This window comes from Periplaneta americana, chromosome 12 (genome assembly GCF_040183065.1).
Source record: "Periplaneta americana isolate PAMFEO1 chromosome 12, P.americana_PAMFEO1_priV1, whole genome shotgun sequence".
Classification (NCBI taxonomy): domain Eukaryota; kingdom Metazoa; phylum Arthropoda; class Insecta; order Blattodea; family Blattidae; genus Periplaneta; species Periplaneta americana.
In genome coordinates this window covers 37,219,652-37,238,277 of record NC_091128.1, presented here as the reverse complement: position 1 = coordinate 37,238,277, position 18,626 = coordinate 37,219,652, and the positions used below count along the sequence as shown (strand labels likewise).

At 37.5% G+C, this 18,626-nt stretch overlaps 1 protein-coding gene across 3 annotated transcripts in view; it reads right to left on the bottom strand.

The window, feature by feature from the left end:
- Positions 1-18,626, bottom strand: part of LOC138710300 (gastrula zinc finger protein XlCGF57.1-like) — a 52,734-nt gene continuing 34,108 nt past the window's right edge. For all 3 annotated transcript variants that reach the window (XM_069841088.1, XM_069841089.1, XM_069841090.1), the window contains 3 exons: positions 15,528-15,665; positions 8,716-8,798; positions 1-1,679 (listed from right to left, as the gene is read on the bottom strand). In XM_069841088.1, coding sequence (XP_069697189.1) covers positions 767-1,679; positions 8,716-8,798; positions 15,528-15,665 — 1,134 coding nt within the window. In that variant the 3' untranslated portion in view covers positions 1-766. The remainder of the gene's footprint in view (positions 1,680-8,715; positions 8,799-15,527; positions 15,666-18,626) is intronic.

Sequence of the window (18,626 nt, the reverse complement as noted above, 5' to 3'; positions counted from 1 at the left end):
TTCTAATATGTGTATATGTATTTGCTACATAATAAATACATAACTACTATGGGAACTAAAAGAGGGGTTATTCTATTCAGCTACTGTCACTGACCATTATGCATAGCGTCCTAGTTATGGGACGGTCCTTAATTTTTATCCCAGAGAGTAAATAAAGATAAAAATGGTAAGAAAGCATTCTTAAGTCACAAACTAGCAAACTTACTCAGAAACGCATTTTTCAAGTCATTAATAACTTTATGCAGTAATGGGTTAATGTTTCCTTCCCCATAATACAAGTAATCGCCTATTTGTGATATGCCATTCCCATCTAAACTAACCTCTTGTAGTCCCACGAAGTCTATCCTATATCTAGCTAGTTCTTTTGTTACTAATGTTACGTCACCTGTTCTATAAAGACTAGTTACATTCCAAACCTCGTAAGCTTATTCCTTTGCTATGGTCGTGCCAGAGAATAAGTCTCATTCCGAGGCTTATTGTAAGGTTTCGTAACAAGCTGTTTTTTTTACAGTGATGAGTTGTTAGCCCTTCCCCAACCCCCTAGCTGGAGGACCACACCATATCAGCTGTCCACGACTGCTTATTCAATATATTCGCAGCTACCCTCCATATCTGGAGGCCGTCTCCTCTATCTGCAACCTGAAGACGCGACATGCCGTAGTGATAGGGACCCACAATAGAAAGGAAAAAAAAAATAGGCATTTGCTCTAAAATCCCGTGTCTGCTCATCGGTGATATAACTCCAACCAGAGAAACTGACACACATTTATTTCAATGGCCTTTCACCTCTGTGTGTGTGTGTGTGTGTGTGTGTGTGAGCGTGTTTTTTTAAATATCCCGCTACCGCGAAGCACTTCCCACATACACTACATTTGAATGGCCTGTCGCCTGAGTGAGTGCGTACATGTTTCTTCAAATGTCGCGAAGCCGAGAAAGATTTTGCACACACATTGCACTTGAATGGTTTTTCGCCTGTGTGTATACGTGCATGCTCATTTAAATGTCCGGATAATGAGAAGTATTTCCCACAAACATCGCATTTAAATGGCCTTTCGCCTGTGTGAATGCGTTTATGCTTCTTTAAAACTCCAGACTCGTTGAAACGATTTCCACACACATCGCACTTGTAAGGCCGCTCCCCTGAATGAATACGTGAATGTACATTGAAATTCCATGATCTTGTGAAAGACTTCCCACACACATCACAATGAAATGGCATCTCGCCTGTGTGCAGGAGTGCATGCCTCTTTAAATCACACAATTGCAAACAAGTTTTTCCACACACGTCGCATTTGAATGGCTTTTCGACTGTGTGTATGCCCGTATGTACCTTCAAATTCCCTGATGTTCTGAAAGATTTTCCACACACATTGCAATTAAATGGCATCTCGCCCGTGTGTAGCAGTGCATGCCTCTTTAAATTACTCAATCTCAAGAAACACTTCCCACAGATATCACATTTGAATGAATTTTTCAATGTCTGCGTCTGCAAATGATGTTTCTGTGATTGCGACGCTAAAGAAACCTCACTATAAATATCACACTTGATAGAACTGCGGCTTATGTCACTACAAACTGAGTTTTCAAGCCTGTAGCTGCGACACTGTGTCAATGTGTCTACTTCACGAGCCATGTCATCACACTCTGATGACACTCTCTTCTCAAAATTGTCCACAAAGCTGAAATGAAAATTGATCATTTTAAACGAACAGTCAATGTGAAGATATAAAATATTACAAGCATATATATACAGCAGAAATCTTTTTAACGAGTCTCTGAGAGATTATTCCCCCCCCCCCTTAAATAGGGACGAAAGGCTAAAATAACGTGGCTGTCATAACAAATATTGTAAGTATTTAATTAGGTCTAAATTATTATTATTATTCAATACATTTAATTATAATATTCTTTTGTACATCAGTTTTATCGTTAGTCAAGATCCTGTATAATATGCCACATTACTGCATTAGTGCCTCAAAATCTCACTAACTAAAATGTCACGACTTCTAAAGAAGGCACAACTTGTATCATAAAGTTAATCTCTGGCTAATGCTATAATATAATATCATAACAAACTGTTTCTTCATAGACCTTGAAATCAAACTTCCCGTCATTACAAATCTAATCTTATGTCATTATTAATTATTTCATAATGCTGTCGTACAAAAAATTGCATACGAAGCACATTTATGATGTTATACAATTGTTACATTATGAACTTGTTTCATAATATACTATTCTAACTCTTCTAATGGTGAGGCACGAATGTTTTTCCATTTGTTGAACCTGAACCACACTCAAATTCGGCATTGACAATGTCATCTTTCTTCTTCATTAACTCCCATAATGAATTAGCAAACCATGCCTTTTTTCCATGCGCGATAATGCTACATGAGGATTAACCTCCACATCCCTTATTATTTGTACCTTCTGTCCGATAATTAATTTCTTCGTCTAGTTGCTATTGTAACGATGCATAAACACCTTAAACCAACAAAAAATACTTGGAAACAGGATCCACAAAACGCGCTGGAACAAAGCAAGCAAAGCAACCACTCTGTGAAAGAAACGGAAAGGAAGACCATAAAGAAATATAAAGATTAATGCCGCCGCATAGCGCCACTTTACTTCAATTGAGATGCACTATCAAATATGCTGGTACTATTGATTGTTGAAATTCGATTCGGTATTTCGGACTTTGTTATCACAAAATCCACTTGAAGAGTATTCCTCAAAAGATGAAATTTCCTTAAGTTAGTTTCCTTAAAAGTGGGAAATAAACATAGAAACGGGGTTTTACTGTAGATATAAGTATACAAATGAAAATAGAAATATCGAAGGAATTACAATTCTTATCGAAATAATTTTATTATTATTATTATTACTATTATTATTATTACTATTATTATTATTATTATTTACACAACGCAGAACTGCATGCATTGTATTCTTCACGTGACATAATTAAGAACATTAAATTCAGACGTTTGAGATGGAAAGGGTATAAAGTGTTAGTTGGGAGGTCTGGGGAAAAAGTCCTTTAGGAGGACGAGACGTAAAAGGGACGATATTAAAATGAATTTCAGGGAGGTGGGGCATGACGCTAGGGAATGGATTAATCTTGCTCAGGATAGGGACCAATGGTGTGCTTATGTGAGGGGTGGTTTCCTAAAAGCCATTTGTAAGTAAATATTATTAATATACATTTTGAGGTTACACTGTCTGCAATAATATTTGAGGCTAAAAGGGATGAAGTTACAGGAGAATGGAGAAAGTTACACAACACAGAGCTGCATGCACTGTATCCTTCACCTGACATAATTAGGAACATAAAATCCAGACGTTTGAGATGGGCAGGGCATGTAGCACATATGGGCGAATCCAGAAATGCATACAGAGTGTTAGTTGGGAGGCCAGAGGGGAAAAGACCTTTGGGGAGGCCGAGACGTAGATGGGAAGATAATATTAAAATGGATTTGAGGGAGGTGGGATATGATGGTAGAGACTGAATTAATCTTGCTCAGGACCAATGGCGGGCTTATGTGAGGGTGGCAATGAACCTCTGGGTTCCATAAAAGCCAGTAAGTAAGTAAGTAAGTAAGTAAGTAAGTAAGTAAGTAAGTAAGTAAGTAAGTAAGTAAGTAAGTAAGTACTGTCTGCAATGTGCAAAGTAAATTTAATTCCGAATAAATTTCCTACCATACTATTAAGTCCAACATATTTAATGTTAGGGTATTCATCATCAGTGTACCGCAAGCATTCTGCACAAACTCAGCGACATTATTCTTGAATAATAACCTATTTTTACTGAGTGACTAGATTATCAGAGCATCAGCAGACAGCAGGAACTGAATGAACTCCAAACCTATGACCATAGTGAGCCAAAATTTTGCTATTTGTGGTTCTACAGGCTATAACTCGAAACACCAAAGTATTTTTCCAATAAATGGGCTCATTATTTTTCCACAGGTAACAGCAAATGACACTACCACATTTGGGTCCTCGTTGATCATATTAGGGTTTTCGGAACTCTAATATCGGCTGTTTCACGAACTTCCATAATATCATATCCATGTAAGTGGAAGGAAACTGCGATTGAAAAGGAAAGAAGAGATTTGGATCAATTTTTCCATCATGCATTCTATGTCAAAATCTGTTCACAAAATGTATACATAAATCTAAATACATGATGAATTGGTGCACTTCCGCAACAGTATAGCTGTTAATGCAAGTGCAGTAGAGCATCGATTATCCGAATACTGGTCAATGGAAACATAGGTTAACCGAAAGTGTTCCAGTTGGCAAATTTGAATTTGCATGCATGCGGCATGTACAAGTTTCGCTAGTGCTGTTTGCGAGCTTTAGTGGCAAAAAAAGAGTCTTAGCTCTGAAGCAAAGAAAAAAGAAATTGGACTTCTTTTCCTAAACTGTAGGCCTACTTTAATGACCATTTTGAACTTGTTAAACTAGGCTAGTCAGTTCTCTGTTTCTTTGTTTCATACTGCTACTATGATACTGGTACAATTTCTTTTCGTAAATGATCGGTTATCCGAACACCTCCCGTCCCCAATTGTTTCGGATAATCGATGCTCTATTGTAATTTAGTAGCGACGTTTATCGAAATGTCGGAAATTCCCACTAGCTGAAACATAAGGCAAAGGAAATTTTAGGGTGGTAACTTATGGTACCAAGAGTTCCTTCTGTGAGCATTATAGTGATGTCTTCTTAGCAAATTATCTCACAAACTCCCCATTTCCCAAAATCTATTAACAAACTTGTGAATTCTAGAATGACTTACAACATGCTCACCCGCTGGGTACTCCTGTAGAAATAATCTACTGACAGCATGAGACGATTTTGTACTGACATACAAATAAAAAATTAACAGTCATTGAGGAATAGAATGATCTGATAAATTATTTGCCATGACAATTTTCTTACTAAACTGTAGAAATCAGTACAGAAACACAAGCATTCAGTACACAGTTTAGTATTACACTGCATATACTATATGATCTTCAGCTGCTACCATCAATGTCGGCCAGAAAGGAACCACCTAGCCACTGAAATCTCGTTCACTGGTTCGCAGATAATCTGGTCACAGTGTAAAGGCCATTGGAATAAACTACTGTACAGTATAAGATACAGATTTATACTATGCAAGTACCAGTTCAGGATTCTGCATAGCCTTAAAAATATACACAATATGGTACTGGTTTCTGAGAATAGCTGGTCCAAAACACAGGACATTTGTGCATACTTGCTGTTATGACCTCTTCAAATTAACATTATGAAATTCTGAATGGAAGGTACAATTTAGGACAGTGTAACATTTGGAATGTAAATTAGCTGAAAGAAAAAAAAAAAACATAAATAAGAGGTTTGTATACAAGAATCAGAAAATATAATACAATATTGAATAATATTAAGAAGAATTTTGAATATGAAAACTAATGAATGTAAAACTTACATGAAATAAAGAAATAAGATATTATGAACAACAAGGACAAGTGAAATGATCTGTATTCATAAATCACTAAAAGAACTCAAACATTATGTTATAGATATTGTATCAAAAATACTAAAATGATAACTTTATATAGAAAGAGCAACATTACTAGTCATCACTATTTAGACCTCAGAGAAATTCGGCATTGACAATTTCATGTTTCTTCTTCATTAATCCCCATAATGAATTAGCAAACCATTCCTTTTTGCCATGTGTGATAGCGTTATGTGAGGATTAACCTCCAATCCCTTATTATTTGTACTTTCTGTCTGATAATTAATTTCTTCCTCTAGTCGCCATTGCAACGATGCATAAACACCTTAAACCAACAAAAAATACTTGGAAACAGGATCCACAAAATGCGCGGGAACAAAGCAAGCAAAGCAACCACTACGAAACAAATCATAATAATTTTAAATAATGTTTGTAAAAACAATTAGATGTTGTTGATAAGAAATTTGGATGACAGAATAAGCAAAAATAATTTTCCCAATACAATAGAAAAATTTGGGAAACCTATCACAAATGATATCAATCAATATCATCCATTAACTCCAGATGCAACCATTAAATATCTTGGTGTCAATTACAGTTCTACAGCGGTCTTCGATCCTAGAGTAACAATGGACAAACTGAAACAAAAGCTGGAAGCCATAGCAACATCATCTCTTTTACAGCCATACCAAAAGTTTCTCATCATATCCACCTTTATATGTCCTTCACTTATTTACACCTTTCAAATGACTCCAATGAAGAGAATTCCTTCAAAGTTTCTGTCTGATGCTGACATTCTGATTAGAATTACAGTAAAAGATATTTTAAATCTTCCATCCGACACTCCAGACAATATGCTTTACTCACCTAAGAAGTACAAAGGACTTGGTCTTTATAAAGCAAGTTGGGAAGCTTTTCTACAGTTTATCAATGCTTGCAAATTGCTTGCAAAGACAAACAACATATATGTTTCAAATATACGTGATTTGACCAAAGAAATACAACCAAGTCTGGATAAACTTGGATTGGCAAATATTGACTTCTCTGATCAGATAAACGTACCACCTTTACGAGACGAAGAATTTATATCCATTCAATAATTTTCCTATATCGCATCATCAATACTTCTTCGCCTAACTATCTCTCGGTGCGTTTTAATTTCTTGTCCTCTTATCACAGCCTGGATACTCGTTCTTAAAATGACCCTTTATTATCTATGCCTTGCCATAAAACAGCTCACTATTCTTCCTCTTTCACAGTATCAGCAATTCGTTTCTGGAACTCCCTACCCAGCTCCCTCAGGAACTGTCGAACAATACTGCAATTTAAAAGTAAATTGTTTAAACACGTGACCAGTAGTCATGTTTAATCCTCCCTTGTGTGTGTCTATATATATATATATATATATATATATATATATTTTTTTTTCTCAATTATATATAGTTATAATTTACATTTGAATTTGTTATTCTTGTAATTCGTAGTAATGGTTCACTTACCACTTGCATATGCATTGAATGTAACTTCCAGCCTTGTATTATTTTGTAATTATTATTTAGTATGTTAGCATTATTTTACTCAATTTGTGCTTGTATGACTATGTAAATCTTTTATTAGTGTTCTTTAAATATTAAGGCTGGTTCACAATAAACCGGGAATGGAAACAACAAGAACGAGAACGGAAATATTGTTAAAATAAATGTATTTAAATGTAAGCATTCACAATTAACTATTGTGGATGGGAATCCTGTGTGGCTTAGTGGATAAAGCATCAGCATATAGAGCTGAAAACCCGGGTTCAAGTCCCGGTGCCGGAGAGAATTTCTCTCCATTCCACTACTCTTTGATCGTATGATGACGCAGAATATCTGCATGGAAACTTCATATGTACTTCGGTACATTAAAATAATATATAGAAAGGATTAAGCAGAAGATGTTGGAATAGAAAGATCACAAATGAAGGCTAAAGAAGCAACATCAACAGTGGCAGTTTTAGTAGTGAGTGGTGTTGGTGGTAGTGATGTTGGTAACAGTGGCGCTATCAATTTTAATATAGTTTATGTTTTTTCGATATCAAAGTATCTTGAATCTTTCATAACAAAGACAATCACATACCAGCACATCTACCCATCTTTATACAGCAGATTATCACACCTCAACTTCCAATTTCCAGGCTTGTCAATCTTATGTGTCTCCTATATATCTCTCTATTCAGCATTGCTTGATTAAGTCTTCCCCTTGTCTACCACTTCAAAGTCGCTGTGGTGCTTCCCAATCATAGACGTCCTTGGTCTTCTCTTACACTATTCTTAGTGTATGGCCAGCCATTGCATGCCGTAATGTATTGCAAATTAATGTTGTATGCGATAATATTGTGACAGTCGGGAGTCGATCGCGTACCACAGAGGTCGGGGCGCACGAGAAAACGAGCGACGCAGCGAAGAAGGTTGCGGCCGCTCGGGTCTGGAGAGGACAGACATAAGGGAAATGACGGCACGCTGTTCCGCGGCAGAGAGGGGGAAGTAATGCGTCTGCGACTGAGGGGAGAAATCCAAAGAAGTCGAGAGGCGCCATCTTCTGGGTATCTGTAGAAATTTCCAGTATCGTACTTTCCGGAAACTATGGTTTGGTTATAAATACCAGATGCAAGTGAGCTGAGCAGTAGTTGTTGTTGTAGTATTGGACAGTGAGTTCAGCTTGTGAACCAGCAGTCTGGGATTCGACACGAGAGTGAACTTGAGCAGTGTCCAGGCGGAAGCAATGCAGTGGAAGACTTGAGTTCGAGTGCAGTGGACTGTCCCAGAAGTCCTGAGTTCGAAGTGCAGTGGATTGTTTCTGAAGTTCTTGGGTTCGAGATACTGTGAACTTGAGTGAATGAGCTAGAGGAACTAGCCAAGGCAACGAACTGTGAACTTAGAACTGACAGTTCTGTTTTGTAAATAGTGCTTTCTGAACATTAGTTAAGATTAGCAGTACATTGTTGTTCGCAATAATCCAAGTGAATTGTCATTGTCGTCTGTGGAGTGCAATAACGAATACTGTGTCGCTGTGTGGAGTGGAAATCCCATTGTTGACGGGAGTGTTTAAATTAAATTGTAGAAAGTGATTATTGTTGTGAGAATAAAATTACATTATTAATTTGAATCAAAAGTTACAATATTAATGAAGTAATGAAAGACAGGACAGTGTGAAGACTTGCACATCATACTCACCAATCTGTCAGAATCTCATTCTCCCCTGCCGTAAACTCGAGTTTCAGCTCGTCCTTTACTGTGTCCACGTCACACAACTCTTCCTAAAACATAAAGAGAGAATACAACAGAAAGATGGAGCAACTTTGCACTCATAGTAAATAGATTTTCATGCCATACACTTACTTTGAAATCCTGTTTAGCACGAGTTGAAATTTCAGTGACAAAGGACAGATTTTTGAGCTCACAACTCATAGAGATTTTCTGTTCCTAATGCCCTAAGATTTGTATTTATATTATAAGAATAATCACTCGGCAAATAGGCTACTTCATTACCCAATAACGAACCATCTCAGCATCACAATGTTTAAGAATTTTCTTGCTTCACCACAATACAGAGGGGCCCAAAAATGTATAGCCTATACATTTTCACAAATGCTACATTATACGGACTCTCAAAGTTTAACTGAAATGGTGTGGGAACATGTAGTGTGATTTTCCATTAAAATATAATGCTAGTCGCATAAATGCCATAGCCAACAATGGAACTGACAAGACAGTAACAAAAATATGGCTGCAAGTTTGTCATTAAAGAGGGAGAGTAATTTGCTAGCAAAATGATTTGGTCTAACAAAACACAATTTAAGGTGAAGCACCATTATTGTGCGTACTGGGTTTGTATTTTCTATAGAAAACTCATACATTCACACAGCCAATGTGTGAATTTATTGGGAATCAATGTCAGGTATCCATTTATGTACTCTATGGGAATGAGCGATTTCATTTTCAACAAGATGGCACACCACCACACTATCACCACTATCACCAAAACCATACCAAACCAAAGGTTAGGCCAGTCGAGGTGGGTTCCTCCAAGTTGGTGACCGCAGGGTGCAATGGTGGCTCTCGTGCATTCCTTTCTGCACATTTATCGTATTATCATTATCCAGCCCTTTTTGTTCTCTCGTCTTTCTCTTCACTATTTCTCACTGCCGGCACCATTGCATGTGGAATGTCCACCACATAATCACAGCCATTTCCACCTCTCCATCCCCACTGTATAGACTTGCCATGTCCGCCTACATGACGGGATTTGCTGAGAATTACTCATTAGGCCTCATATTTCTTCCCCTTCTAGCTACTTATATTCATTATTAGGTTAAGTTTCGTAGGCTTATAACTCCCATCTCACCAGCGGGCATCTTTCCTATCTCCGTGGTCCTGTCCCACGGATTCAAGCGTGACATCTGAATTGTGTGGCCCAACAGGGCATCCAGCAACGAAGCAATAGTGGACCCTTCATACTGCCCCTATATGCAAGTTTAGATGCCGAGCCCGGACCAGAGATCACGTACATTCACATAGAGCCCCAATTGGGGCCCAGGGCGATTTAGACGCCCCAGTGACCGATTCTGCTCCCCAGGATGAATATATCGCTCCAATGTGTTACCACAGGTGTCACAGTGTCGCAGTGTAATCAACCACAAGTCCCCTGAAGCTGCGCACGGTCTCAGATTGCTCTGCTTTGGTGGGTAAGGTCGGAGTTTGCTGAGTAGTCCGGCGGTTGTGTTCAGTGTCATATGAGTGTGGGGCTGCAGAGAATGAAGAAGGAGAAAATATTCTTTGTATGGTACAACGAAGCATAACCAGACGACTAGTTTCTCCTCAAAGTGGGGTGTGGATAGCAATGAGTGCTGACAGGATGTAGGAAATGTACACTTATCATTCCGAGTGAGTTCAACATCCACAGACAGAGGACTATGCAGATGGATGCAGTATTTTGCCTGGATAAATGACGATCTTGTGTTTCATTTGTTCATGTATTTCAGTGACGAAGCTACATTTACATTTATCTGCAATGGAGTTTTCAATATGAGTCATTCCACGTTAAATCATACACCAACAAAATATAATCTCTCCGTTAATGGTACAATTTTTTATAAATAGATATATTTTATTATTTCCATACTTATTTCCTCTTTGTGAAGTCATGATTATATCAAATTACGAAAATTATTCGCGCACTGTTACGTAACACCAATTGCCACTGTAAGTCTATGCCTGTATAAGTGATATTTGTGGTGTGGCGCATTTGAAAGATTAAATACAATATTTTGTACTGCTCTAGAACTATCATAAAAAAAACTAAAATTTGTCCTTTTTTATATTTCACAAGAATTTTAAAATAGTGTGCTAAAAATACGATGGTTTAAATGTTGTATTGTGCGTCAGTTTTAAGGAATTTTAACATGCAATACTTTTTAACCTAACAATACCAAAATATTTTAAATAACATGCAGTACCAACGGGGGTGGGGGTATTTGTGATAACCACAAAAATGTTTAATTTTGAAAAAAAAAAAATTAACATTTTCAATTGACAAATAGTAGGTACTATAATAAGTGAGAAAAACTGAAATGAAATGTCATTGTATATTTTCGAACGATTACTTCAAGATAACAGTCTGGAAAATGTTAAGCATTACTTTCTTCACACCCATCCTCACATATTGAACAGACCTCAGTTTTACTACAAAAATGTTTAATTTTGAAAAAAAAAAAGAAAAATAACATTTGTTATCAGCAAGTAGTATATTGTACTATAATAAAAGAGAAAATTGAAATGTAATTGTATATTTGGAACAATTATTTCAATAAAGAGTGATATCTTTTGTACATCTTGACATATTTTCGTATTTTAGTAAAACTATCAGTGAAAGCAATTAAAAATAACACACTAAGATAGAGATATGCAAGAATGGATGTCACTTTCTTGTCGAAAATGAACCAAGACTGTCAATGCATAGCTTAAGACATATACTGGGTGTTCATTTCACAGTGTGTCATGATGTCACTGTTGTTGAGTCATCGATTTGAAGCAAGTTTCACCTTATATGTCAGAGAAATTGCCTATTATTCAAGGCGTTCAATCTGAACTTGAGAACGTGTACGATATAACTTGAACGTCGTAGCAACAGATGGCGGTCTGTACGGTCTGTGTGCTACCATAACCTCTTTCGAACTGTGTTTTACGCGGGCAAATCGTACGCAGGGAATTTGTTATCATCGGTTGCGTACGGCAACATTCCACAACACAAATCAAATGCTCCATGTCCATGTTGACCGTCGAAGTTAATGTCAACAAATACGTAAGTAATCGTCTTAACTCTCTCCCCATATCCTGACAGTACGTGTTTCCAAACAGTTCATGTTCCTGCCACTACCGGCATTACCGTACGTATCGGTACGTACTCTTCAGAATGAACGCCGTACTTGCTAGGCAACTTCTCAGGCTCATAGGTAATACGCCTCTACGGAAGTGTAGGAAGATTGAATTCTGTAGGCTCATCGGCTAGCCACATGACGGCATACAGCGAGCCATGATACACTTTGAACTGAACACCCAGTAGAATGTGCATAGAGAGTTATATGGTATTAACACTGATAGTCATTGTCCAGTAATGATCGGAAAATCTCAGTTAAGCTTCGAGCGCTAAGCATTTCAAACTTTCAATTGCTTCTCCTGGAAAATGTATTCCAAATGACATCCATCATTCTTGCAGTGGACTCTTCAAAAGATATTTTCATATTTTTAATATATAAATTATATACCGTATTTAAAATATAAATTTCGGAGGAGGTGGGCACAAAGTAAGACTGGAGTGCTTAGGTGGAAATAAGGACACACAATAGTTTATTATTTTAAAACGCTTTATTGTTTCTCTGATCTGTTACGTATATGATCACCAAGTTGTACTTCAATAGTGTGATCATAGAGGTCAGGAGTATCCAAAATATAAAGGCGTGCATAGGTAACATCATTACGGTTTGAATTTTCAACATCAATTTTCTCAAAACTTGCATTTCAGAGAAGTGTCTTTCTTGCACCCAACCCTTCAATTGCAATCAGTCATATGAAAGTCAAAATTTGTTCCATTTTGTGCGATTTGATGTGGAATGACAAACATGCAAAATTCACATGTTTGGTCAGAGGAAAATCCCCAAGAGATTGTGATACGTAAGTTCCAAAACCGCTTCAGTTGCAATGAGTGGTGTGGTTTGGTGAAAAATAATTTAATGGATCCATACATTTTCGAGGGTCGTCTTATGGGGAAAAGGTACTTGCAATTTTTGCGAGAGGAATTATGTTCATACCATAGAATACATTAGAAATAACATATTCCCAACACAGTGCCTCGTTGTCTCACTTTCCAGGAGAAGTAATGCATTATATGAAAGCTAGATTCCCAAGATGTTGGCTAGGCTGTGGTGGTCTCATTCTCTGACCACCTCCATTAGAATATTGTTTGCGGGGAGGTTTAAAGACATTGTGTATAGAGTGGGAGTGAACCTATGAGAGAAGTTGAACAACGTATCCGGCTGGCAAAAGAGCAGATTCGCAGAATGAGGTGTGTGCAGATCATACTTGTACAACTGCAGAAGGTGAAGTCTTTCAAAACCGGCTTTAATACAGATTTCTCAGGTCACTAATAACGTGAATGTTCTGTAATTAATTTATAATAAACCCAGTAACATTTTTGTAGATAATTCAAATGCTTAATCTTAAATACCTTTCACGTTTATTATTAATATCCAGTGGGGTGTAGTTCACTCAATTTCTAAAATATCAAATATGTTGATCAGCATAACGTCAGAAATGAGATCTTAAATTATTGTACGATATTCGTGAAACACTCGAGAGAGGGAGGGAGTGGGGGGAGGGCGCGTGTGTGCGTGTGTGTGGGGGGCGGGGGCGCGCGCGCAAGTGAGCACGTGGGTCTGCATGTGTATATATGTAGTATCTATGTAAGTATTTTTAGTAGGTTATTTTACGACGCTGTATCAACATCTCAGGTTATTTAGCGTCTGAATGGAATGAAGATGATAATGTGATAATCCCAGTGAAATGAGTCTGGGATCCAGCACCAAAAGTTACCAGCATTTGCTCTTATTGGGTTGAGGGGAAAACCCCAGAAAAAACCTCAACCAGGCAACTTCTCCCGATCGTGAATCGAACCCAGGCCACCTGATTTCGCGGCCAGACGCGCTAACCATTACTCCACAGATGTGGATTATATATATATATATATATATATATATATACACACACACACACACCATAGTTCAAATTTAGGGTATACTAAATAATTTTACATATAAAATGTAGAGTGTGTCAGCTAGGGCTAGACCAGTGTCAGTGGAAAGTCATATGCGTAGTAACTGCTGGGCCATTGCAGTGATCAGATCTCTTGCTCGCGTATGTTCCGTGTTTAGTTACGTAAACACGTTCACACAGTGAGGGTGCAGCTGTATACTGTACATTTAGAGTGCAGTAGTATGTCGGTTATGAAATATAGCCTTGACAACAAGTGTTTATTTATGACAACTTTGTGAAATACGAATCTTGGAGAACAGTTGTAACAAACTTCCGTCAGTCATTCCCTGATTCGCCAAAGTCTTCTAAAGCAATGAGTTACAATTTGGTGAAGAAATTTCGTACAACTGGATCAGTATTGGATAAGAAACGAACATGTGTGAAGCGTGTTCTAACTGAGGAGATGTTAGATGAAATTGGCCACCGACTAGAGAGAAGTCCTATATCATCATCCCGCTGTGTAGCTCAACAGGTAGGGGTGCCACAGTCTTCAGTGATAAGAGGTACGAAGCAATTAAAATTAAAACCTTACAAAATTCGTGTAGTTCAGAGGTTAATGGAACCCGATTATCAGAGCAGACTTAGGTTGTGCATGTCAGTGTATGATGGACTACTTGACCCCGCCTTTATTTTTTGTAGTGACGAAGCATGGTTCCATCTCAATGGTTACGTGAACACTCAAAACGTCGTTACTGGGACAGTGAAAATTCACATCATTTTCACGAACCGCTACATGACATAAAAATTGGGGTATGGTGTGCAATGAGCGAATGAAGACTGATTGGCCCCATTTTCTTTGAGGAAACAGTCAACACACAAAGATATACACAGTTCATACTCCGTCTATTTTTAATGAGCTGAGCGAGGACGAAAAGTAGCACAGTTATTTCATGCAGGATAATGGCATAGCTCACACTGCCATTCAGGAAGTGTTTGATAAAGGGTGGTAAGTCGTAGATTATGGCCAGCTCGATCGCCAGATTTAAATCCCTGGGATTTTTATTTATGGGGCACACTGAAAAGCAAAGTTTAAGGGTATAACCCACATTTACTTGAGGAATTGAAACAAAATATCTGGCACGAAATTCGAGCCATTTTGGAGAACGAAATGCGGCGAGCTGTTGGACATGTCTTTAGGAGAAGTGCAGCCTGACAAATATCACAAGGACGTCATTTCGAACATGAATTGTGAATTCGGTAAGTACATCATTACTCAATACTAACCGCAAATCCTTCGTATATGGTAGCATTGTTACATATGTGAGTGCAGTTAGGAGTCTAATCCAGGCTGGTTCACCTTGTATTAATGCCTTTTACATATCGTTGCCTGAATGCAAGAACTAGGTAACTTGAGTTTTCATATTTTATGACATCGCCTATTTACTTATTTATTGCACTAAGGAACATATCTCGTTTTCTTTTACCTATTTGTTATATTGGAAAATAGATGTCGCTGGTATCGTTTGATCAGTTACCTAGATCCTGGATTACATTTTGTGCGATTTTTGCTATGCTATAAAAGAGGTAACTAAAAAACGCAAATTTCGAGTTACCTAGTTCTTGCATTCAGGCGACGATATGCTAACATCCCTGTAAGTTCGTTGTTATAGTAACTGTCTGCGAAAAAAAAAGAATACAAGATTAAGACTGAAAGAAGAACAGCCAGTAAACCCACATACCTCAGTTTTACACTTTGTCGTAACAAAATTAGTTGGCATTGCAGTTTCCTCATCTTTAATATCTGAATTGAGTTCACAGCTATGGTCCATGCATTCTGTCTTTATTTCAGCCACGTGGAGATCCAACAAATTCTCTTCCTGCAGAAGACACAGACATAACCATATGGAACATATAACAGCTTGTATTGATGTGATTTCAAGTGCTACATGCTCTATTCTTGTCTTTATAAAAGGGTAGATTGTTAATTAAGACACATGTGAAATACAGTATAAAGAAAATAATTGATGGCAAAATAAGAACAAAACGCTAACAGGTAGATATGATACACAAATGGAAAATGTTTATTTCTAGAATATATCGTAATTCCTTGTCTGCAGAAATATTGATAACTGAAGAGTAGGAAAGACACTGTACTGTGTCTGTAGGCTACATAATTTCTCTGAATCGAAACATCACAAGATACAATTATAAAACATGTATCAACTGAAAGAAGAAAAAAGTGGTGTTGCTGCCTAATTATTCTTTTTCAATATGAGTTACAGAATAATTTAGTGTTAGCTCATCCAGTCTATAACGACGTTCATTAAGACGTGATGAAGACCTGGAGATGTGTCAACGACAATTCTACAAACAGGCAGTAAAACTTCCACTTTACCAAGTGCAAGTCTATCGGAATCCAGTAGTGCATTAGGATAGTTATTTCTGAAGCAGTCGTTTCTAGTTCAGTAAAGGTTGTGGAAATGATCTTCTAATTCCGAAGATGTAATATTACCTGCAGTCCCTCATTGCCAAGAACATGATGGACAGCCCTAATTCACTGATTATGAAATTAAAATTGTGTTATTTGGTAAAGGAACTTGACTTGTGTTTTAGTTTTATAACGTTTTATTTCTCTTTCAGTATCAGTGGATTGCGAATATTGTAGTCGAATATTAAACATTTCATTATTTTTTCCTAGTTCATAATATTTTCTTGCAGGGCATTTAGGCCCAGGAGAAATGCCTACAGCGGTATTAGCCAGGAACTGAGTGAAATTGACAAAGCCTCAATAACACTACCTGCATTTAATTAATGAGAACCAAACTGCAATTGCTTTAATGTCCTGTACTGCAGACATTTCACATCAGTGACCATAGGTTCCATATCTAAAGTTCTTGTTTAGGATTCTTCTATACTCAGTGGAAATATTTCGGTGCCGTTCATCATGTACTAGTCGGAACAAACTATTACTTCCACAGTGACATCATCAGTATACTCTGCAGCAAATATCAGTTGCCTTCCAACCTGATCATTTGTCAGTGTTTCATGGTGTTGACAGTATCGGATAATGAATGCTGACACAGATGGTACTTACTGCTACTTTTCCTTCCTCACTATCTCCTAGTACATATACATGAACATAAATATGATAGCAGAACTATATCACTTAGCAGCATTTCTATGTTCTCAGTAATATGTATGTTTGTGTCTATTTATAAATATGAAGTATGTATAGTTGTCAAAAGAAAAAGTGGCTGCTCTCTTGAAGCAAAGTTCCCTTCAGGTATCTTCGCTACAATTCAGAAACAGGCAATGTTACATGTTGTTGGACCACGTTGCCTGATATCTACAGTTATAATTAAAGTATTCTGTGTGTTACTTAAAGCGTAATGGTAGCGTTCCGGCCTCTCATTCGTGAGGTCCTACGTTCAAATACAACCTCGTGCTTTTTATGTTCTTTTTTAATTTGTTTTTAAGAGAGAGACAAAATATACATAATTGCTCCATTTTCTTTTACGAGTATTTTAGCAATTAACATCAGGTTCATGAATGTATTATGCCATGACTTTATCATTATGACATTGTGGCTATAAATGAAAAGAAAAAAGATTTTATTCTCAACAAAAATATCTTTCGTGGCATACACAAAACAACTGGCATCTGCCTTTGAACATTCAAACAATTAAGCGTTCAAAAAACAAAACAAAAAGCCACAATTCAATATTTAGTCTACCTTCCCCTTATCTCGATCACATCTTGCAGTCAAGTAAGCATGGAATCGACTAGTCTTTGCAAATAGCGACTGTTCTTAGATACGACATTCCAGGTATTCTGAACATACCTACGCAAGTGTTCTGCCCATGGGCAGCATTCTCCAATCTTTCCTATTTTTTGCCTTCTTCTTAGTCTCCGCATATGATCCACATATCCTAATGTCGTCTATTATTCTTCTCAACCAGAGACCCAACTAATTCCTTTTTCTCTTTCTAATCTGTTTCAGCATCATTCTTTCTTCACCCACTTTTTCCAACACAACTTTATTTCTTATTCTCTCTGTCCACTTCACATGCTCCGTTCTTCTCCACATCCACATATCAAATGCTTCTATTCGTTTGTCTTCATTTCGTGGAGTGGAGTGGTGTGTAGGATTGGAGAAAGAAGTGGTGGTAACAGGTGGGAGAAACAAAAGTGGTGGTAACAGGTGGGAGAAACAAAAGTGGTGGTAACAAGTGGGAGAAACAAACGTGGTGGTAACAGATGGGAGAGACAAAAGTGGTGGTAACAGGTAGGAGAAACAAAAGTGGTAGTAACAGGTGGGAGAAACAAAAGTGGTGGTAACAGGTGGGAGAGACAAAAGTGGAGGTAACAGGTGGGAGAAACAAAAGTGGTGGTAACAGGTGGGAGAAACAAAAGTGGTGGTAACAGGTGGTAGAAACAAAAGTGGTGGTAACAGGTGGGAGAGACAAAAGTGGTGGTAACAGGTGGGAGAGACAGAAGTGGTGGTAACAGGTGGGAGAAACAAAGGTGGTGGTAACAGGTGGGAGAAACAAAAGTGGTCGTAACAGGGGTGTCTGAGGCAGCAGCCCCGGATTAAATCCATATTGTTTAAGTATTGCCATTGCCATCATGCGTGACGTCATATATCGCATCATCGATCTCCTATTGGTATGGAGAAAGGCAACTGATTCTTGGATCTTATCGAACTTTTTAATCTTACATACTATATTCATTAAAGAATATAAGACGTTAAAAAATAAGAGGATTTATGAAAAGCGTTGTGATTGAAGGTTATCTTAAAATTGACATGAAACGAGAGTCAATTATCAACTCTTAAAATA